The following is a 24,643-nucleotide window of genomic DNA, read 5'->3' as shown; positions in this document are numbered from 1 at the left end:
AAGTGCGAGAGCCCTGGGCAGAATATCATACTACAATTGTATTTGGCTCTTTATATGGAATGAGTAGTTCTGTGTGCTTCTCCATAACAGTGAGCCACTATCTGGCTTCCCAACAAACCAATAAACCCCATCATTAAAAAATCTCAAGGTAAAGGGAACATGTGGCTATAATCACCCACTGCAGCAGTGATGTCTACAACACAGAACGCCTTAGCCTGTAAATTTGCAGCTGATCACACATGGTGTTGAAGGGCTTCTTATTCAGTAGATGGGCAATGGCACTTCCCAGGCTTGAACCCTGTGTGTAGTGAAGTACTAATGTCATATTTAAATGTCATATTAGGTGGAAGCTCCTCAGCTTCCTTTGACTCCTGTCACTTAGTGTCTTGCAAGACTAGAATCTCAGGGCTTGTAAGGGGCTTTTTTTGCTTTAGCCAGAGAGCAGTCCCCTATCCCTATAAACACAACTTAAACTGCATTGCAAGAGAAGGACTATGAACATTCCTTCTTTTGCTCCTGTCTAGGAGTGAACTCCTGGCCCCAGTGAAGTCAGTGATAAAGCTCCTCTTGACTACAGTGAGGCCAGGACTTCTCCCTAGGAGTTTAAGTTGTATTTCATGGAATACAATAAGAGAACATTGAGCTGTGGACTCCTAGGAACCGATGTGGTGCCTGGCTTTCTCTGAAAACTTCCACTCTTTGTCTCAAAAAGATTTTCAGGATAAGAAAGAGGCTGAACGCTGATGACACCATTCACCCTTTCTTTTAGGGTGACATCAATTTACCCAATAAAAATGTGCATTTTGTTCTCCAGAGATATACAGAAGAAATGTGATTATTTAAGTGGCTACCAATATAAATGACAGGCAAGTAAACTTGATTTGCTGTGCACTTCCTTCTCCCAGCAGGCAAAAATAACTTTACATTTGCCAAAATAGCAGCTGATCAGGTGTACTGAAGTTTATTATAATTAAAATGTAATCATCACTGACAGGACATAACAATCATTTGCATTGTTCCATGCAGATAAATGATGCATTTCATTTTGTGCAGCAAGTTTTAGATATAATCAGCTGACTTTGGATGGGGAGGTGGGGGGCTCCAATAGTTAAGACTGGATACCGACTGGGGAGTTTCAGGGGCAAAATGTTTGTTTCCTGTAAAGAATGTTTTGGTAACTAAGCCAAAGCCTTGCTGTCACCCTGGCAGTTTCATGGCTTTTCTCTGATTTGGTTATGTGTACATTTAAATCAAATTTCAGTTTCAGTAACGTTTTTTAGGGCTTGAACCAGCTTCTTTAGCTAAACTGCCACAAACTGGATCAGAACCTTAATTTTAACTCATAAGTACACTGTAATGTTTTAGTCAAGTACAGTACTTTGGTTCCAGGCTCTGCAAACCTCTACCAGGACTTCAGTGAGAATCTCAGATGAATAAAGCCTCCACATACCACTAAAGCTTTTTAGAGGAAGCCCTGAGTTCCTCATTCATACACAACGATCCAGAAGTTTTAAGTACCTTTTTTCCCTCTTTTTTTTTTAGATTTTCATAAATAATGAGTGGCAAAATTCTGAAAGTGGGAGAATATTCCCTGTATATAACCCAGCCACAGGAGAGCAGATCTGTGAGATCCAGGAAGCTGACAAGGTAAAATGTCCTTATAAGATGTTAAAAAAATGTACAACAGGCCAAAACCAACAGCTACTGTAGCTGTGCTCCAGAATACCATTGCTAATCTTTCATTAACTCTACCCCGCCATGGTGTGATTATGATATATTGTATGTTTGTTAGGAAATTTCAGATGCCAACTAATTCTTTCTTGGTGTTCACCTCAGTGCTCTGTTTTTCATTCCTCCTTGACAGGTTGATACAGACAAAGCGGTGAGGGCAGCACGCCTTGCTTTCTCTCTAGGCTCAGTGTGGAGGAGAATGGATGCTTCTGAAAGAGGCCATCTCTTGGATAAGCTGGCAGATTTGGTTGAAAGAGACAGGGCAATTCTTGCTGTAAGTGAAGCAAGGGAAAAATCAAGAGTTATCCGTTGAGAGCAGAGTTCTCAGATGTGGAAACTGAAATCAGATTGGCTAATATTTCCAAATATGCTAGACAGGGCCTGATCCAAAGCCCATCTATGTCAATGTCAGTCTTTGCATGAACTCAGATGGGCTTCAGATTGAGTATGTGTGTGTATGCATATGTGCACTTACATGTCTTAATATTTTTGCTCCATGTTCTAAAATAAAATGGAAAAATGCTTAACACAAATTGTGCTGTAATTAATGAATTGGCAGAGGAAATGCTATGCAGTGCAGAACCAGTCATCTAAATTTTAAAAACTGTGCTTTTGACCACATAAGTAAAGCATATACACTGCAGCATTGTTAATGATGTTTTCTGCATGTCAGCTGCTTTGAACTAAGCCAGTGAACATCTTAATTCCAGCTTTGTCAATACTTAAATCATCTAACCGCCAGTGAATGCTATAAAATCACCACAGGGAGAAGGAAGTGCACAGCAAATCAAGTTTACTCGCCTGTCATTTGATTTGTATTTCTAGAGCCAAATTCTTTGCTGAATTGCACTGCATGCAATGCCACTAACTTAATTTTGGATGTAAGTCAGTGTAGAATTAGGCCCTTATTGTTCTGTGAATTAAATTTTGGTCTGTATATATTTATGTAGTACTCCTTCTATTTTGTATGCCGTTTACCCATTTGTAACAATTTCTATTAGATAACCGTTGAAAATCAGCTAAGCTACTCAACGTCTAACAAAATTTATTGGATTCTTTTCATTAAGCAATCTGAGACTCTTAAGAGGATATCTTATAAGATACTGTTATTAGTAGGAATATTGACTTGAAAATAAGGTCTTTAGCTTGTTAAATTATGAGCTTCCCTAGAGGAGAGTTTGTTTATTTGATGGTAATAAATAAACTGGCTGTACACTATAGATATCTCAGCCCTCAGCAGGGGTCTTGGCAACTATATAGAGAAATTTTTATATTCACATCAATTATATACAGAGGGATATGTCCATTCTTCTCTTTATGGATTCAGATTGTTAATATAGGGTTACAAGAAGTCCTTGCTCAGCTGTTATCATTAACATAACAGAACCTAGTTTGACAGGCAGTTTTATCTTGGCCTCTGATTAAAGCAATTTTGTATTTATATATCTGGACCAAACACAGTGACTACTACGTCCAAACACACACACACACACACACACACACACACACACACACACACACACACACTTCACTGTTATAGGGATTTTAGGGACTTTTCAAGAAAAATTCTGCCTGTTTCAGATCAATAGAAATATCAACTTCTTCCCCCCCCCCCAATAATGGTAAAAGTTTCCCCGCCCCCCCAAGTGTTACAGCTCCCATACAAAGTAGTATTAAAAAGGGGATTTAATAGCTGAAGCTTCTGGTATGTGACTGTACCAGGGAAGACCATTAGTGTCAGTACTTGAGGACTTGAATAGTGAATACAAAAGTGTATGCAACTTAAATGTGCTCCTTTGCTCATACGCTCTTCACTTTCTTGTCCTCCAGACCATGGAATCACTGAACAGTGGCAAACCCTTTCTTCAGGCTTTCTATGTAGATCTTCAAGGAGTCATAAAAACCTTGCGGTATTATGCAGGTTGGGCAGACAAGATTCATGGAATGACCATTCCTGTAGGTAAGTGGAGTTCAAAGAGCCACGATCCAATTTTTCTTTTGTATTATATATATAATACACACCTACAAACACTTAGGGAGCCAAATTGAATACTATAGGACTTCTTACTTATAGAATCACCTCCCAGGGTAGGTAGATGAAACCCTACTACTTGGATTACTTAAAATTAAATTGGAAAAGTTATTCATACTATGTTGCTGGGTATAAGATTAACCTAGAAGAAAATTGTCAGGTTATTTAATATTTTTCTTTAATGGAGCTAAGTAGAAAGCTCATATGCATATCTATTTGACTGCTATGTGTGTGCATACAGTGCAGTAGAGATAGATACTGCAGTTTAAGGCTGATATTTTACATCCTTTATGAAGTGCTTTGGAACATTTTAAAGTAGAGTGCTGCCAAAAGGCAGGCACGATTTGGGCAAATTTTGTGCATGATCCTTTATATAGGTCTGCCACTAGAACTAATTTTGAGCTCTACCTCCCTGCTTTTCCCGCCTTATAGTCTTAGTTGTGCTATATTATGCTACTACACAAGATGCTTTACTGTGCAGCCGATTAATTTGCTGCACAGTAAAACGTCTCCATCTGCACATGCATGGCAATTTGAGTGCAGTGACTAATTTACTGCATTTCCAGGTAGTTCCATCAGATACAAGTGGTATCTGGCAGATGTTTTGATTAGTTTACTCCAGCTCAAATTGAGCCAGAGTATACTCAATCATATTAACTGCACATGTAGGTGCACCCTATATGGGTTAAAGTATGAACTGTTAGTGGCCCACCTGGACTTGGATGGGACTATCAAATTAGTTGTAACTTAAGATCCACATGTGCTTTGAAAGAGTTTGTAATTTTGTTATAGAGAAACAGGCATAAATATGAAGTACTTTGTGTTTCAACACTTTCTTCCTTCTGGTATGCAGTGGAATTAAGGTTTAGTTTCATGTACAAGAAAAAAGACTGCTGTTTATATTTTGGTAAAGATAAGAAAAAATAGCAGTGCTTTCTTAGCTTTTCTGTTTAGCTGTAGGCCCTGTCCTCCCCTTCCCTTTCCTTCCAGATCTTTCACCAACATTTCTGGTCATTTTCCACTGAAAACACACTAATTTGCAATCTTGACTGGATGTACCAACTCCTGTAGTTATGCAAAATGGTGCGTGGTAGCAGAAAATTACTTTCTGCACCTGCAGTAGTTCAAATAATGGTACTTATCTTTTACCTACATAATCAAAAATCCTAATTCCTCTCATAAATTTCTGGGAGGGGTTGATCCTTTTCCAAAGCAACACTAACATATTTATTTAAAAATGATGAACAGCCCTGACATTTATGCTGTGGACTCTTCTCAGTTTGACACATGGAGTCTGTGTACAGTAAGCACTATATATTTCACATAATTGAGAGAGACCGGGGAACCATACAAAAAAAGAAAAATGCAGGGGGGTGGTATGTTTAAAATTTTATTTTTAAGGAAAATATTTTGTGTCCAAAGTCAAGTCAATCAAATCAATTCCAGATCCATGAGCCATTCAAAAATGATATGTGGCCCTATTAAGCATCGTCCACCCCTGCCTAGGGCTTCAGATGTTTCGAAATCCCTTGGCAGGTATCCTACATGCAGGCCCAACCCCAGAGGCTTGGGGTTTGGATGCCCCCAAGTTTTGCTTGCCCGCAGCCATATGACTGCAGGAGCAAACTAGGGAGGAGTCCCCCATTTCCATAAAGTTGGCTTGTAGCCAAGATCCTCTCACTGGAAGCTGGCCAGTGGGAAGCTAACTGTGAGGCTCTCATAAGGACTCCTGTCTGCAAGCAGACAAGGGTGCAACCCTCCACTACACAGTGCCATTTTAATTACATTACCTTGGTCAGGGTATTTCCCCTGCCGCCATCATGGTCATAGTATTTCCTCTGCCAGGGTTGCCCAGCTTCTAAGCCTCCAGGGGAGACCAAATGCCCTGGGGACCACACCAGCAGGGGCCACACAACACACAACATGGGTCATGCCAGGCAAGCCATGGGACCCTGGGCCTTGTGGACACTCCTCCCCTAGCGTTCTGTGTGCCCAGGTGAGCACCTTCTCCCCACACCACTGCACCAAAACCTCTCCCCTCACACTGCTGCACCACATGGGCAAGTAGGAGTGATTTTCACTCACACACCAGCCCGCTCCTCCCCCCCGCACTGCACCAGCCACCCCCTGCATGCAGCTGTCATCTCCCCACCATATGTGTGGCTCAGCATAAACTCATCCTGAGTTCCCAGCTAGGTGTCACACTGCCCCACCCCCTGGCACAAGGGCAGGAAGCAGCAGCCAGGGGAGGGTGGGAGAGCCCAGAGCCCCTGACAGCTGTTGCATAAGAGCTATTGTGTGCTGAGTTCTTTAAAAGTTTGGCCACTACAATTTAGAAGGAAGAACAGATCATGTCATTCTAACTGAATTCTAGTTTAGTCTTCAGCCTGGTATTTAGTTTAACGCAGTTAATGCTAACAAATTAAACCATTAAACCAGATGTAATGGAACTGGTACGTTTTTATTAAAAAAAATTACACTGCAAATATCTCTGGTTTGTGCTCTGCTTTAAAGGCTGAAGATGATTTTCACTGCCAATTAGGGTGAGATTCATAAATCCTTTGTGTGCTGCTTGGACTTTAAATTTACACAAGCAAAAGCTCAGAAACTACCATAAATTCATATATTCAGCAAATTTCTTGTTCCATAATCCCTTCTTTCCTTGTCAGCAAATGCCTCTTTCTCACTTATGAGCCCAGCAGGACTACAGAAGACAAGTTAAGTCAGTAAGAGACATTGCCAGTTCAGGATTGCTATTCCAGTCCTGAGCATGCAAACAAGTAAAGTAGGACAGCCACTGAAAATTGGAATTTGGTAGGGAGGTGCTTTAAATTGTTGGGGCCCAGTTTTCAGTAACCTTCCTAAGTACAAACCATGATTGCTGGCAAAAGTTCTGGTATCAAGACCCTTGTGCAAACATGGGCTGTAGCACATCGCTGGGTGCCCCAGTTTTGAAAGTACAGTTTGGTTCTTTTAAAGGAGTAAGAAATTCCACCCCTTTGCCTGATTCACCTCCATATTACTTCAGTTTTATGCTGTAAACTCAGTTTTAGAACTGCATCCAGGTAAAGCTTCTGACTGTTTATAGACAATTGATTGTAAAAGGAAGCTGGATATAGGAACAAAAGTGAAAACAAGCCCCTTATTAAATCTCTCTTGGTTAAAGACATTACCATCCTTTGTCTATTCTAGTAAGAGGAATTTACTTGAAAGTGGGCACAGTCCAATGAGAGGCACAGGGTAGAGGGAAGAGGATGAATGTCTTTCATATTCATATTTGTTTGGATTTCAGGATTTTTAAGGGCCCATACTGCCCTTTACTTTTGTTTGCAAAAACACTACTGATTTTGATAAAAGCAGAACCAGGCCTAGCTAAAACCTATAACATTAATAAATCCATTGCAGTCCAAAGGGCAGTGATAGATACAGCACAGGACAGACCAGGACTTGCAAGACCAATATCCAGATCTGAATTTCTCATCTCTGTTTCTTAGTTTTTGGGATATGCCACTTCATGAGCCCCCTGACTACATACTGGACTCCCTACATAAGCATACGTAGCAAAATTTAATACCAGGGCACTGTCTAACTCCTGGGAGGGAGCTGGTAAAACACCTCTCTGGCAAACACTCTCAGACTAAAGTGAAGTCCCCTGGTTACAAATGTGGCTTTCCAAATGGACAATTAAAAAATCTTAAAAATCTCTGGACCCAAGTACCCAGCTCCTACAATCTAGAGCATAGGTTTTCAAGTCAGCAAACTGAGACAGTACCAGTCTACATCAGCTGAGGATATTAAAAAACAAACATGTTTTTCTCATTTAAGATAAGAAAATGTGAAAAATGCTCTTTGGGCATTTCCATTTCTAGAGTCACCTTAACAATTTGATAGAAAAATACAGAGAGGGGATCAGACTAGCAGCCTGGGTGTTCCCTATCTATTTCATGGGTCTGCCACAGTGTAGGCTTCTCCCACTGTCACCTGCATGCCTCACTCCTTACCTGCAGGTACCAATTCTAGGTGGAAGGCAGAAGTTCATGCCCCTTATTCGTGCTGATGAGATACATTTTTGCAAGTCAGCCTATTTAAAATCAAAAGGATGACTTCCCAGTGCCCACTCACACGAGTAAGAGGTTCACAGGGAAGCCCTCTGTCACCCATTTGATCTTCAGTTACTTTGCTTGTTACACAAAGCATTAATGAATAATGAATGAGAGGGTGAACTTTTTGACACGGGGACCTGTCAGCTGAGATCAAGAAGGAGACCTCTGTCTTACATGAACAGCCATCAGCAACACCAGCTTTCAGTCACTTCTGACTTGGGTCTATGGCTTGGCTGCAAAATTTTATATCCTCCTGCCAACTCCTTAGTTAGCAGGGTAACTTTCTATATTATCTTTCAATAAAATAGCTCTTAATAGTCTTAGAATTGGCTAATAGGGATGCTGCTTTTGGATTTTATAGCTGTCCTAAGAATCTGACCAGTGTTTTCACCAACCCTGGATATGAGCTAAGTGTGCATAAAAATGTTTAACCAAAGCTCCAGTGCAACAGGTCAGGCTCTGTATTGGTTGTAATGGCTAATTTATCAGATTTAAAGAGGTTCCCCAGGAGAGGCTTGTTCTTCAAGATGGACAGCCTAAGACAGTGTACAGCAAATTTTCCCTCCTACAGGGATGCAGAATAAGGTCTCTCAAATGACAACAGATCACTCTCTCGAAGCCATTGCAGAAAAGTTTGGGCTCTGTTGAGATGAAAATCTGGATCTTCATGTCTGGCACAGATGGAACTTCTTTCAGTCACCTTGTGGCGGGTGTCGGATATACAGACTGCTTTCAGGCAACCTCCTGCCTGCTGACAGCTACTAGGAGAGTGCTGGGGAGAGTGAGTGAGAATCCTAACAAGCATCATAAACAGCATTAGCACCTTTTTATACCACCTCTGAGTAGCAGCATTTCATTATTGTGGGTTTTATAAGTGTATACTAAAACTGTAAAAATTTCATTGTTGTCTGGTTCAGTTTTGGAGCAGAGACAATTTGAGCCTTTTAATGTTCATTGTTTAGTTAAAATGACTCAATTCACCAAACTTCATTATTATGCTTTTGTTTTATGGTGTCCAGCAGGCAGCCCACAGATATACCTTTGGTATTTTCAACCGTACCTTAATCCCCTGTGTAATCTGAAGTCTGCACTGTTCGCTGATGGAGTTGTTATTGAATGTCCTCATAAATCCCCCTTAATTGTGATATCTGTACATGATGGACACTTGAAATAGGTATCAAAAGAGCAGTTATTCTGGAATCTGGCAGAAGCCTTGGATTGGAAGGACTCAGAAAAATGCTGACAGAGGAAAGACTATGCCATTCTGACTAATCAAATTAACTGTCATATTTGGGTTCCCTGCAGCTTTGCCTCTTGAGAAGCAATGACAGAGGGATGGCCACAACTCAGCTGGTGGTAAAGCTCCATTACTGTCCTGGTATTTGATACCTGGGGCACACTTTTTGTCCAGATTATAACTGGCAGCTCACTTCATTCATTGGTCCCCAGGCCAGGTCTCAATCCTGTGTGCTGGGCCACCACAGCTCAGGCCCCTCAAGCATGCAGGGCAGGCAGAGACAGATCCTCATGCAGCTGTACAAGAATGGGCTGGCCAGGGCCTAATCACACTTGCTGTCGCTTTTGTAATGCACTAGTGTGCCACAGCCTGCTCTTTGGGAATTCCTGCAGTATTGTGAGTGTGTTAAGGATCTTTCAAGCACAGTGTTGCCCAGCGCAGGCCCATATTTTCTACTAACACTTTAATTATTCTTTTAGTTATGCACATGGAGAGCATTTGGATTCTTTTGCCACGTAACTGTTGCTGTGTTCTTTACCATTTGTTTCCTGTGGTCTTGCCTACACAGACCAAACTGACTGATCAGCCCTTTTTCTTCCCTTATGTGATGCTCTCTCTCTCACTCCTCCTATTTATCTTTCTCTTTGCACCACTTCTTTTCTCTTCTCATTCCCTCTCTCACTATTGCCTCTTGCTTTATACTTACATTGCGTTTTTGGTATCCTGAAAATGTTACCACTTTGAAGCCAAATCCCAGCTGATTCGTGTATTGTTTTCATTCTGTTGCGTTTCCCCTACACAAAGCAAATGAAATAGACTTGCAGAAATAAGTAAGCCTAAGAAAGTTTGTTTCTAATCAAAGCTAAGACAAAGCCTATGTTTAAAACCAGGAAACTTTCTGGATTAACCCATTTATTGTTACCAGATGTCTGATATGAAATAAGCATTCAGTGCTGTGATTTTGGTCCTTCCCCTGAGACTAAGCCTAGGTACACTTGACCAACCTTACCCATATTTAGTTGAAATTATTCTTATGTATCAACAGATGTCTACATGCATAAATACATATGTGTTGTTATAGACAAAAGTTCACTCTCAGGGTTTATCTACACTGCAGTTAACACAGGACTTACCTAGGCATAGTCTTAAGGCCCCTAGCACCAGACAGAAAAATAGCTGACTTGGGTTTGACGGGTTTGACCCAGGTCTAACATCCCCAGCTCAAGAGTGGTATTAACCCAGACTTCAACTCCCACTATGCACTACAATGTAGGGGACATCATTTCTCATTTGCCCTCCCATAGTTCCTCCAGAGCAGACACCGTTTTCTTGTAGTTGATACAACCGAATGGGAAAGAATCCAAGAGTGCTCTGCGACAAAGGGGGAGGGGATCTGCTCCTAGACACAGGTGCAGGATCAATGAAGATTCAGTAATCTGGTCTGGACCCACCCAGGTACTCAGTCCTAATGCGCCAGTCACCTGGGTTAACTGTACAGCGCCAGAGAAGTGCAGCCCCAAGCAAGGCCCTGTGAAAGGGAGCTTGCAAAACACGGATCTGACCTCAAGCCAGGATGCCATCAGGCTTCTGCTTTCTTCATGAATTTGCCTGGGATGACTGTAAACTACACTTCTTTAGCAAAAAAAGAGAAACTCCCTATGTGAGTCTTTATTGTAGGCTACTAGTACCTACCACATCTTAGTTCTTTGGGGTTTAAAATAATACTTGCTGGTGACTCAGAAAGTTAATTAGGTAATTCCCTCAAGAGTCCTGTTTTTGTATGTAGGTTGCACTTCTCCACATAGTACCTTTTCTTTTCTATTTCTTCATTTACAGGGTCTTTATTTATGCATCATCCCTCTGGTATTTTTACCCAGCTAAAGACAAGTCAGAAAGCAGTTCTTTAGCTCCATCATTTGAGAATCAGCAGAGACATTGTCCCCCTCCACATTCATTATCTCCCCTCTTTGGCTGATGTTTATAAAAACTTTCTTACTCACTTTTGTCTTGTTTTACTACTGCCTTTAGCTTTCCCCTGCCAGCTTTACCTGACTGCATATTTTTTGCTTAGTCCCACTCCCAATGCAGGCTTTTTTTAGCAAGTCCTTTGTGATACCACAGTGGTGATAACTTATTTCTGGCTCTTGTCTTTTGCAGAGAAATTGCATTCAGTTGTATATCCATTTCAGTGGCTTTTAGGGTTTTCTATCCTTTGTTCTCAATCGTGGCTTCTTCTATATTGTTCTATTCCACCAGACTCCCATTATTTTCAGTGGGATCTGGGCAAGCCCAGCACTGCTTTCTTATATTGCTGTGTTCCATCCATCCCTTTACACTGGAAATTGCCATTTTACCCCCTTTAACTTTTTCTTTTCTTTTTTTTAGGCTGGAATCAGGAAAAGCAAGTAAACAGCTTCCTTTGAGGCCACCACTAAAACTTCATTGCACATAGATCCACTCTTTCCCAAGGAACCTTTGTATGAGGTGCCTAAACACCTTTGTTCTTGGGAAAGAAAAATTGGGTTGCTCTTGAACTCAGATTTCCCATGCTGGCTCACGAAAGACATTTCAATGACTTCTTTATTTCTTTTACTGCCATCAAAGGCCAGTCCTTTAAGCTTCTTCCCCCCACTCTATTTTTTTGTTCTGCCAAGTCAAACTGCACTTGATAGTAACCATGCTCATCTGTTTCAGATGGAGATTATTTTACGTTTACAAGACATGAACCCATCGGCGTGTGTGGACAGATCATCCCTGTGAGTATCTCTACTAGCGCCTCATATTTATTTTCATTTGAACCAGCTCTCTTTAAAGACACATAAAACGTGGACCTCAGCTATGTGTGTTTTCCATTACGAAAAAAGCTGAGCTCATATTGTTGACATATCTTTAACAGCCTCCCTGCAAATGCTTATTTGAACATGCTAATAGGGTTTTAGCTCTGTTATTAGGAGTTAAGTTCTCAAGTCATAGAATTCTCATGATTAAAACAAGCAAAGCAAAACACAGTGTTAATATGCTGTCAGTGGTTATGGATGTTCACACAACTTACGGAAAATTGATGCTTTGCTGTGGCACTCTTTTTATTTATTTAGTTTTTACTGTGATTTAACAGTCTCCTCTGAGATCCTGGGAGAATGTTATGTATTTTAATTCTATTTTTCCCTGTTATTTCTTTTTATAAGGCTAGGAAAGAAGAAACTCCAAAGATATGTCATTACAATTAATATCATGCAAATAATTAAAAACATGAAAGGTTTGTTTTTCTTGTTACAAGAGACAGACTTAATATTTTACCAAATGTAATACTTTTTCACATGCTAATATCCACCTTCAACAGACTCTTGCTGAACGCTGCATGTGAACACTGTTGAATAAGTTAGGCTTTCAAAAGTGCTGGTTAATTGGTTTGGGCAGAAATTTCAGTGGGAGGCTCATGTATAGCTATTAAAATACGGTGTGGAAGCTTTTCCTTTACAAAGCATTGGGGAAGGAATCAAGATGTTCTCTGAATTTAGTTGTTGTTGTTTTTTTGTCTTGTTCATGTTAACCACAAGCCACTAAATAGCCTGGATGCATTTGCAACAGAGAGATTCCAGTAAAAAAGAGGCAACCAGAAAAGATTGCTTTAACAATGGAAAGCCCTCTTTTCCTATTACTATTTATTATTATTTCATTTCTTTGTGGAGGGGTGACTGTTGTGCTTGGCACTCTACAGAAACTAGGACAACCATGGGAAGGAGCTCACAGTCAAAGGCACCCCTCCTGCAGCCATCCCTGCACATTCTTAACTTAATTCACATGAGTAGCTCTGTTGAATGAGTAGCTTCAATGGCAGTGCGTGCATGTGTTACACATTTGCAGACATACTTGCAGGATCAGAACTTTTGCGCCCGTTCCCAATGCAACCAGGCATTTTCTGAGACCTATTCAACACCCTCGACTAACAAGTTCCACTGATGCCACTAGGAACTGAGGGCATTCAGCACTTGGCAGGAGGTATTCAAGATCATGCATTTGTTTGGTTTAGATTTGCTACTCTAGGAAGGAGGCCCTTATCGAAGGCAACCCTGCCATACATTACAAAAATAAAATGACAGAGAGCTAACATAAAGCAAAGCTTCCTTTCCTACTCCACATCTGATGCCTGTGAAAATTTACCCTCATCAACAGCATTGCAGCATTCCTTATGGCCATTTAGGGCCAGGTGATGGGACTCGTTCCTCTCTCTTTCAATTAGAGGGGGAGCCAGTTTAAGTGCCTCAGGCATCACAACAAGAAAGGAAAAGTCAGGCAGGCAGGTAGGTAGATCCCAGGCCAGGCTCTGGCCCTAAAATAGACACGGCAGCACAGTCCAAACCAATCCAGCTAAGTACACTGCATGTAAATAGGTTGGAGTTGTGTATATTTGTTTTCAGTGAAGCATACAGAGGAGTCTTCCAGGAGAAAGATAAGGAAAGAACTTGTTGTGTTCCTAACAATGGACACCTATTTTTACACTGCCACATTTTGCACAATAAACTCTTCAGAGCTTTGGCTGCAACAGACAACACAAGTGTAGGCTGTCAGCATGCTGTCGGCCCAATAGTTTTACTCCTAGGTTTATATGCTGGGTATGGAATTAAAACATCACTCTGTCTCCAAAGTTTATAAACAACTAAGGGGGAAAGAAATAGGGTGTTCAGTGAAGGAAAGACATTTGTGTATTTTTTCAAGCTTGCCAGGGGCTAGAGAGAGGTCTATGAGAGTGGCAGCTGATATGCTTCAGGCAGTAACACCTTCTAGCTAGTGGTTGATTCCTTGTGACTGATACTTTTCTATTTTCTTTCCAAGTAAGATTATTAGTTACATCCCTGAGACCATTCCTATAAATGGAGATGTGAGTAACTTTACTCACCTCCACATTTCAGCTGAAAGCTCAAGTAAGTCTGAATGTTTGCAGGATACCAGACATCTGGGATGACGGCTGCTATAGAGAACCTTAACTGTTTGACCCATCAAAACAAGTATGCTGGGCCAAATCTTCTGCTACAGTAAACTGAAGCTGAAGACAATGGAGTTGCACAAATTAACACCAGGAGATAATTTTGTCCAATTTGTTGTCTGTATTTCATATCAATTGCAAGAACAAGAACAGGTTTTAATACAAATGACATAGGGAGTAATAAAACTGTACTGACACAGCAGAAGAATTGGGGGTGGACATTGTTAAATGCTATCAAAGGTTAAGTATTTCTTCAAGTGCTCCAGGATTAGAGTCCTACATTAAAAAATCTTTAGTGTTGGCAAGCAAATAGTTTTTTCTCAGGGCAACAGAAGCAGGAAGTATTTGTCCTCAAGAGTTAAAAAATATAAAACAGACCAATGACAAAATATTAAACGAAATTAAAAGCTGTGAATAAAAAATAACAGATAACACAAAATCCTTTTGTGAGGATTGGGGGCAAGGGTTATAATTCTTTGAACAGAAGAGAAAGAAGAATTCAAAGGGCAATGTCACCTCTTTCTTAATGGGGGTAATTAAAAAACCCTTGCTTTGTCCTGGGCAAGATTTATGTTGAGGATAAGCCTGAGAAATCAGTGAGGTAGCAGCTTGACATCTCACAAACAAAGCACCACTGCAATATTTTTCCATCTATCTTTTATTTTTTCCTGCAGTGGAACTTCCCCCTGCTGATGTTTGCGTGGAAGATTGCTCCAGCTCTGTGTTGTGGCAATACAGTAGTTATTAAACCAGCAGAGCAAACACCACTCAGTGCTCTCTATATGGGAGCCCTCATCAAGGAGGTAAGAATAATTGACAGGAATAATGTCTCCATCTCTCTTTACAGTTAAAGAACTACCAGAGTGTATCTGGTTTAATTTGCTTGGTCAAGTTTTCACAAGCTATGTTTCCTTTCATTCTGTTTTGATAGGCGGGCTTTCCACCAGGAGTAGTCAATATTTTGCCAGGATTTGGTCCAATTGTTGGTGCAGCAGTAGCTTCTCATGTTGGTATAGATAAAATTGCTTTTACTGGATCTACTGAGGTAAGTGTGTATTCTAAAATATGTTACTGTAAGATATGAATCAAGAAAATATTTAGGGAACTACAACCAAGCCCTTGACCTAACTTCCTCAGTGTCATCTAGTAGAAAGGATATATCCACAGCAGAATGGCCCATGCTTCCACCTAAACCTATATACTACCAACACAGAACTATTACTTTCCCTTCATTCCTGCTGTGCCAAAAATCTTGGTTCAAATACACCTGGAAAAATATTACTAGGGTTTGCAAGGACTCAAAGACATGACACACTAAATATGAGTAGACAGATGCTGGGGTAGATATGCACCTTTATAGACTAACTAAACAGACCAAATACACTGACTAGACAGATCCGGACCTATAAGCCATTATGGGTAATTTGTGTGTCCTAGAAGCTACCAAAGAGGTTAACTCTGATAATGGTTGTAGCCTACCTAAGGGGAGCTAAGCCAATCAGAATACCAACTTTGCTAGGTCTTGGATGTGCAAAGACTGCTGTTATCAGGGGATGACAAAGGTACACAAGCTGATGCCACAGAGAAGGCTCCTTATCTCTCAGTCTGAGGAGGAAAAAAGGAATCCATAAGGAAAGGAATCTCAGCAGGAATTTCAGATCTGGTTATATTTAGAGAGTGCTAAAAACAGGCTCTGTTGCATTCAGACTTTGACAAACCATTGTATGGAAGAAGCCTACAACTCCAGGGGTCTGTCCTCTCCTTGATATAAGTACATAACTCCCACGTATGTCAATTGCTGCTTTGTGTGCATCAAGCATGGACTGCCCTTCACAGTGAGGTAATTTGCTCTTGGTGTGAGATTATAAATTATCTAATCCAGCAGCTCTTATAGACATGTGTGGTAACTCCTGCTGAAGTCAATGGGCATCTTGTGTGTGCAGTGACTACAGAAACAGATGAAAGTATTACTTAAAATATTTATCGTGTCAGGTCTATAATAAATTTGGATATCACAGCATGAGCCTAAATTATCAGGAAAATATGGGTGCAATTTTGTGCCTGATTTACAAGCACAATTACCTGAAACTAAATTCCCCTGTGCAATTGTGTGCAGATTTATATAACATTTTAGGTTATAATATACAAAAGATAATATAAAGCATCAACTGTAACATTAGCATTCAGAGAAATTACAACTATTGTATTAGATCTGTAATGTAACAACTTCATATTAGCAACACAAACTATTGGAAACCTTAATATGAGCTGATTTCCCCCCATAAATTAAGTTGAAACAATTGTTTTCATAAAGATATGTGGTCTGTGTTTAAGATAAATATTCTATTATACAGGATGTTGCACTGTTTGGGGGAGGAAAAATACAGATGGGTTAGGTTTCAAAGTTGTCTTTTGTAGCCAAAATAAATTTTTATTGTACTTTCAGACAGCTTTACTTTTAATAGGCGTTTAAACTCAAAAGTTGTGGGTTTTATACTAACTCAGTGTCTACCTTTAAAAGCCTTACTAATAGGAAGTGAAAAGCATTACAGAGATGAAAAAGCAATTCTGTAAGAACCTAAAGCAAGAACAGATGGAACATTTTAATGCAGAGTTAGTGTAAACTGTTCCATATTGTTTCTGATTTCCTGTAACACTGAATACTTGTAACAGCAAGTCAACATTGTAACATTTTAAATACAGTACTGTAAGATCAACTGTTATATAAAGAGCCTCAGACTCTTCAGAAACCATTTCCAGTTTTTTTAATGAAATTTAAATGGAAATACATTATCTCTACTTATATTTACAGCCATTGTATATTCCAGTGAATTCCAGCAGGCATCAAATATCCCCACAGCCAAAATATTAATGGCCATTTCCACCAGCTCTTTCAGATGCTAGTACCAGGAGTTAACATGTTAGCTTTAACAAGTTAATTAGAAAATGCATCAGCAGAAAAGCAAAGTTAGTTAAGTTTAAATGCCTGGAGCATGGATTTGTCTCACTTTTCCACTATTAGAATCACAGGAAAAAAATTGGAGTCATGCATGCTGTAAGTAAGAGTTCATTCAACTGACCTTCTGCCTGCAGAAGTCACCATTTGCATATAGAACTTCTGTGCAAAATAAGAGCAACTGAGCCCCACAGTCCCTATCCTAAGCTGTTACTCTCCAGGAGAAAATAAGTTGCTCTTGCTGCAGGGTTTTTTTATGAGTAGTATATCTATATACTTTATGAATGTGTGTACACGTATGTGTACACACACACACACACACACACACACACACACGCACACACACAACCCAATTGCCCCTCAAGAATGATATGGGGGGCAGAGATGGAGTGCTGTCACCCACCACCCCACACCATTGCAGCCTCCTAGGAGCGAGGGAGGGGGAAGCTTGCCCTGCCGGCCCCTCCATCCCCCTCTGCCTCCAGCACCGCTGGCCTCACCCCCCCCAATTCATCTCCTCTGGTTATTTCACTAACCAATCACAGTGCTCCAAGACCATTACAGATAGACAGGCAGATGAACTAAGCCCTTTATAAACACACACACACACACGTACACTCATGAAGTATATCAATACATACTTATATACATACATACATATATATAAAATACACACACACACATATATATTAGGGGTGTGCGAAGCTTTGGTCCCTGATTCAATTCAGCCTGATTCGGTGGCTGAATCTCTGATTCCAAATTGAATCAGAGGACCCTTTAATCTCTTCAAATCAAATCGGAACCCTCCAAATAGATTCAGAGAGATTCGGAAAGATTCGGTGATTCAGATATAGACACAGCTTTAAATGTTTTTTCTCCATACCTCTAGGTAGCAGATGGCTCATGAATGCTGTGATGCTGGGGCACATGGAGTGTCCCACAGGAGTGCAGGTGGCTCTCAAGCACACTTGGCAGCAGACCTGAAAGTGGACCAAAAGCACTTCTGGTCCACTTCCAGGTCCACCAAAGAGCGCGCGGGGGGGATCCTCTGTGCCCCGCCCCCTGGCTTGGCGACTGGTGCCTTCTGAGTCTGGGGGGCACATGGGATCTTCCCCATGACTGACTGCTGAGCCAGGGAGGTGGGGGGGGCCCCCTGCATGCTCCCTGGCAGACCTATAGGTGGACTGGAAGTACTTCTGGTCCACTTCTGGGTTCACCGCCAAGCATGCGGGGGACCCCCTGCACTCCTGTGGGACACTCCATCTGCCCCAGCATCGCAGTGTTCATGAGCTGCACCTGGTACCTCAAGGTATGTAGAAAAAATATTTAAAGCTGTGTTTGTGGTCAAATTGCTGATTCTCCAAATCAGCATCGAATCTTCAGATTGGCCGAATTGAATCAGGGACAGTGATCCGAATCAACAAATTGAATCACTGTCCCCAGTCCAATTCAGGCAGAATCCAATTCGAATAGGGCCCCCTTCGCACACCCTTTTATATATATATATATATATATATATATATATATATATATATATATATATATAGAGAGAGAGAGAGAGAGAGAGAGAGAGAGAGAGAGAGAGATCTCAACCTCTTTATTTAAATTGAACAAAGAAAATGATAGTAAAAGAGACTGAGTACATGAACTCTGCCCATACAGTGACAGTCATTTTGTCTCATATTCTGAGAATATTTTTTCTTAAATTTTGAGCTTGTTCAGGCTCTGATTCAGGATAGCACTTAAGCTTGACCCTATCTGTTCAAGATAATACTTAAGTGGTAGCTATACATTTCCTTCTTCCCACTTGAGCGAGCCAATATCATCTGAACTGATTGGAGAGATAAAAAGCCCCTGTTCTCCCAGTAAGCATGTGTAATTATCATTCATCGCAGCAGCAACAAAACAAATACTGATTCCGAAGGAACATCGACCCCCGCCTGTTGACTGAGGCAAGTTCAGTCCTGGTTCCCCATTTTACAACTTGCTCCCTTCTGCAGCATAGACTGAAGAGGAGTAAAGCCACGTTAATCAAATGGAAAAGAAAGCAAGTGAGCATACATATAGATAATGGAACCAACATGCCATATTGCACACACAGTGCTCTGTGCAAATTGGGGTGGGTGGCCTGACTTGCCGGGAGAGGACAAAGGTTGAGAGACATAAAAGTATGTCACTGTACATTGATCCTCCTTAGTGCAGTCATGTGGAAGGGCCAATATATATAAGGTGGCCATCTGTAGATCCTACAGACTGCTGGTTTTGTCTCCTCTCTTTGCCAGGCTGGCACCCTTACTGGCTTTATAACCAGAAGCTGTAAGTTTTTGCTATCATGTTCGTGCCTTTCACAGGATGTAGAAGGGAGATATATACCTAAAAAGAGAGTTAAATTTAGAGTAGAAAGGAGACAGACCAAGCAGAATGTGCTACAATGCATTTGGCTTAGGCTTGAATGTTACGCTTAAATCAGCCTAAGCCCAGCTCAGGGCTAAGCTTGTGAACATTTTGTAGATTGGTCTGTACTCCCCATTTCTTCTCTGTTTCTCTCTCAGACTTTATGCACTTTCAGACTTATTAAAAATATGCCACGGGTCAAAAGCCCAGGTTCCCTTTCATCTTCCCAGCCCTGAGGAAAATTTGAAAAATGAGCATATAAAAAACATATTTTTCTTTCAGTTGTCACTGTCCATCCCAACTCTTTCTGTGGTCCCCTGGCTTTCATAGCTTGCCTCATGCACACCAAAACAGTAGTTCTTCAGCCCTTTTATCCCACAAGCCACTTTGTAAGAGAAATATCTGTCAATGGATCACCTCCTCTCTCAATCCCCCAGTGCCTGATTCTCAAAGTGGTTCATTCTGCGGCTCATTAGGAAAGGTACTGTAGACAACTAGTGTTCTCTGAACCACATGTTGAGAGCTGCTGCACTGAAAAAAAAAATCAAGATCAAGACATGGAGCATTTTGCCATTAACTCTTTAGGTATCAGCAGGTCTGATGCCTTCTCAGTTTATATTGGTTTATATTCTTCAGCAGTTTGTTTGGTGGAGAAATTTTTAACAAAAAGGTCTATTCTTATCTAATTATTTTTCCTGAACCTGGCCTTGCTCACATTCTTCTTAATTCCTGCAATCTTGTCCCCTTCAGTCTCTTGGACACCCTCTGCATCCCTCAGTCAGGCACAATTCTACCGCTGATCACAGTCTTTCTCACCAGATGGTATGACTTTGCTAATACCTATTTGCTGCCATCCATTGTCTCCCTTTCAAATACCACATACTTTTTTTAATGTCTTATAATTCTTTTCAAAGCCTTTTGCAACTCTTTTTGCCTCATCACAGAGTCTGTCTTCAACTATATTGTCCCTTAGCCTTTCTCTTCTGACACTGATGCCAGTTCTTGGTGAATATGCCCTATTAGAGCTTACGGGAGTTTTTCCATCGATTTCAGGATTTCACATTCCTATTTGCTTTTCATGCCTACTTCCCTGTGTTTTTCCATGCCACCCACTTCTTGATTTGCTTACCATCCCACTAACTTCTCTCCATTCAAGTCTCTCTTAAATATCAAATTCTTCCATGAGAGTCACAAGGAGTGACCACATGTGTAAGATTATTTATAGCTATATTATCTCAAGCCCTCAATTTTCCACTGCATCCATGTCTGCCATTAAACAGCCAGACCTTTAGGGCAAGCAATGTCTTCATATTTGTCCTATAGCTCACCATCAAATAATATAAGAGTAATAGTGAGGATCAGGAATGAATTCTCATGTGCAGTAGTCACTTCAGTTCCCTGATGCACAAAAACAAACTCCAGATGACGGTGGGCCAGGAAAATGAAATTTAATTCTGTGAAGCTCACAACAGTGAAACCTGGATTTTTTTGGTCAGCTCTAACTCAATATCTTTTAGAGCTTCATTCACCTGAACTCACAGAAAGGGGCTGAAAGATTGCCACAGGTTTGAACATGGTTCTCCTTGGTACTTTTGAAACAGTGCCTCGTCCATGCCCCATTTTGTACCCCGATAACAGGACTGAAAGCTGCTTAACTGGCACATTTACTATTTTTTTCATCTTTAAATGTTATGTGTTAATTAGGGAATGATCAAACCATTCTATTCTTTCTCATCTAAATGAACTTCAGCCATTGTTTCATCACCGCATAAATCCTTGTGAGGGGACAGCAATTCATACTTATTACAAAGGCCAAGAGGTGTTTCTTCTACTTCTGAGTATCTTCTAATTTTCTGAAGAATCCTTCTCTAATAAAGGATAGAAATCTCAGAAGAGAAGGAAAACTCTTAGGGTAGCTTTACAGATGTGCCATCCTGTATACACTTAATTATGGACTCTGATTTTTGCAGCCACCAAAAAGTGATTAAGCAGGTGTTTTGCACAAACAGGAATCTGCACATTTTATTCAACAGTTGGAAAACTAACTAACATTTTATTGCGCACTTTATTCACACTTTATTCAATAGTTGGACAACTAGATAACATTTGCGTGCATATGGTATGTATAAATTAGGAGACTATGGTTGAAAACAGCAAGATGTATACATTAAAAATATTTGAACTTTAAATCACCAGCTGTTTTTAAAGCATTTGTTTAAAGCAAATAAATATCTAGAAGCATCTTGAAATGTTGTGCGTGATGTATAGAGGTCGCTTCACTTTTTGCAAGTGGAATTTTTCATCTGTAGTTTTACTCCTGCAATAAATTAACTGTGATGAAATGCACCAAAAGAAATCCACAGAGAACCTGTAGTGTCTCTTATTGTAGAGAAGAGACAACCCTCTGGTATAGTGTGACTAGCTATCGTTATTCAGTTATCAACATCCTAAGTGTTGTAAAATCACAAGTCAGGTGCCAAAAATCATGAATGGACTTGAAGCATGTGAGATTGTTTCTAATTCCTAACATAGTTAGGATTCTTTTTATTTGTTTTTCTGGTTCAGAGCCATTTTGGAATCATATTTTCAAGGGTTCGATGATGGATTGATTTGCAACCAAAAGAGCTAGCTACTTAAAAAATAAAATTAAAGTGGGATTCTCCCCTAGCCACATGAATCCAGGTGCATGGGTCGTAATAAATCAGGAGTCTTGTGAGACAATTATGAGAGCTGGCAACACTTCACGAGATGACTGGACAGTTAGGATCATCTAATTTTCTCTGGCTTTTTAGCTTCCATAATAAACTAAATACAGCACGTTCTTCCTAATAGAACCATACAAGGTCTCCCAAAGACCCAGTCAGAAAAGGACTTTTCACTACATTAAAATATTAGATTATAACTATTTACAACCAGAATACTGTAGATTCAAAATGGGGGGAAAAGTTGAGGCCAGGTTGATAGTCACATTCTTTATATTGCATTTACTAAATCAGTAATTGTGTTATCAGCATGAGATATTAACATGATTAACCAATAGCTTTGTGTTTTATAAAAGATCAGGATTTGGGGGAAAATATGTAGCTGCTAATGCTATCTAGCAAACAAATCTAAATGTATTCTACTTTCATTCCTTAGTAGAAAGGAGAACAATAATACATTAAGAATGCATCACCAGGGGAAAGATCTGGATATCAATTTACATTTTTCGACATACTGCCCAGCAGTTTGCTCCACAAATGTTTATTGTGTACCAATAATTCCTGCTAGAAAGCAAATGTGTTACCTCCAAATGTGAAGTGATTTGCAACTCCATCCAGTTGCTACAAGCTCTGAAGATGAGAATCACAGATAACATACAGAACATTTGAAGCAGTGGCCAACATGAAATGTATTTTAGGCGGCTGTTTTCCATTTTCTTCAAGCTAAAACCCACTATAAGGCAGACAGAGTAACTCTGATTCAAGATAGGATTCAGTTCTATGTTCATGCAGTTTTGTACATAAATAAGCCAAATAAATATTCAATAAATGGTTTGGATGCCTGTGTAAACACAAGGTCTATAAACAACTTCAATAATACCCAGCAAAGTGGCCTGCATTTTGCTTGGCAGAATGTTTTCCTTATGCAGTTAGATTAACAAACCATGATCTCATCATTAGTCAACAAGATACTAGAGAGACCATCAAAGCAAACTACAGGAGAGTCAAGATTGATTCATGCCAAACAAATGTTTGTAGCTAACAGCTGTATTACCACTGATTCTAATTTACTCAGCAGGATTCTTCTTTCATTTCCTGTGAGATGAATGTCATGTTGCATGATATAGACAGCATGTCTATCTACTGCATGAGTAATGAGTTGTGTCAGCTCTCTTGTATCATAAAACCTCTTTGTTTTTGGCTGTTATGTAGAATTACATCTTGGCTTCTCTTCCATTAACAGGAAGAATTTTAAGGGCTTCATGCCATGTTTCAAGAGGTCTGTTTAGTCACATCACTGAAAAGCCAAAGTTAAAGTGAGGAGATTTTGTGAAGGCTATATCATAACTCACTCATTCATGATTTAGCATGTGTAGTGATGATTTTTGTTGCTTATCATTCTGCCAGGATGTTTGTGCTTCCTAGACCTAAGGAATTGTCACCAGGCTGTCATTCCAGTCCTTGCCTGAAATACAGAACACGTTCACTTCCTTAACACCAGAATGCAAAAGGTGGAACCCTGGCCCCGTCTACATTCGGAGGTTGACCATTGACCTCAGTGGGGCCAAGATTTTACCCAAGTTCCTAATAAACCCTGCTTGCCACTTGGGATACTTCCAATGCTTTCTTTCTGGGATTCCCTTTTTTCTGCTGGAGCTGTGTTCTGCTATGTAGTTGTGTTCGAAGCACTACTGGCTGAGCTGTGATCAGTGTTGTTCCTAGAAATGGGCATCAGGCTGCCAAAGAAAGTTACCTTTCTCCACTTCTTGATTTTGAAGTTCACTGATCTTTGCTGCCCGGGGACAACACCTTAGGTCACTAAGCAACTTGAGTGTATCGTGTGGAAATACAAGGTTTTACAGAATGATTCTGGATACAATCAGGAATAGAAATTTTTACACAGAGTAGAATCTTGGTTTAAAAGGTTTTTGTCCAAAATATTCACAGCGTTCTTTTGTCTCCCAAGTGAAAGGGCTATTCTGGAGAGAGAATTTTACTCCTGATTCTCAGATCACTAACCAACCTCCTACAACTCAGAGCTCATGCTATTCCAGTTCAGCTTCTTTCACAGTAGCCCCAAGGAGGTTTAGGGTATGTCCAGAAGACCTTGTAAGTGAGCTTTGGAACACTACTGAGAAACAAGCCTCACCCCTGGTGCCCAGACCTACAAATTTCCGGAGTTCACAGTTTAGAGCAGCCCTGTGCACATTCCCAGCAGTGCAATCTGGCTCTCTGTCCCAATGAGCCCCTGTCTAGCTCACTTATCTAGTATTTCCTAGAACGTGAACAAAATCAGCAGCCTCTCCATGAATTTATTACTCATAATAGCTTCTCATTAACTAAGTTTCCCCGTGCAGACAATATTGCACAAACAGAAGGACATGCAGGTGAATCATCTACTGTGCAGAAGGGATGCTGATCCTTTTGATTCAGGTGTATCCTACTATACATCCTGTGTTCTGAAGATATAAAGGTTCAGGACAGAGGTACAGCTGAAAGTCAGA

General features: G+C 40.4%; 1 protein-coding gene across 1 annotated transcript in view; it reads left to right on the top strand.

Annotated features, from left to right (window-relative positions):
- The window catches only part of ALDH1A2 (aldehyde dehydrogenase 1 family member A2), a 76,992-nt gene that overhangs the window by 32,685 nt on the left and 19,664 nt on the right, over positions 1-24,643 (top strand). Inside the window, exons 2-7 of the mRNA XM_090028756.1 lie at positions 1,543-1,647; positions 1,865-2,005; positions 3,562-3,691; positions 11,798-11,859; positions 14,762-14,890; positions 15,019-15,132. Of these exons, the coding sequence (XP_089884882.1) occupies positions 1,543-1,647; positions 1,865-2,005; positions 3,562-3,691; positions 11,798-11,859; positions 14,762-14,890; positions 15,019-15,132 (681 nt within the window). The remainder of the gene's footprint in view (positions 1-1,542; positions 1,648-1,864; positions 2,006-3,561; positions 3,692-11,797; positions 11,860-14,761; positions 14,891-15,018; positions 15,133-24,643) is intronic.

Source organism: Crocodylus siamensis, chromosome 15 (assembly GCF_052110815.1).
Source record: "Crocodylus siamensis isolate JL-2025a chromosome 15, ASM5211081v1, whole genome shotgun sequence".
Taxonomy (NCBI): Eukaryota; Metazoa; Chordata; order Crocodylia; family Crocodylidae; genus Crocodylus; species Crocodylus siamensis.
Note: the sequence above shows the minus strand (reverse complement) of the source record. Positions and strands in the feature narration are given on the sequence as shown.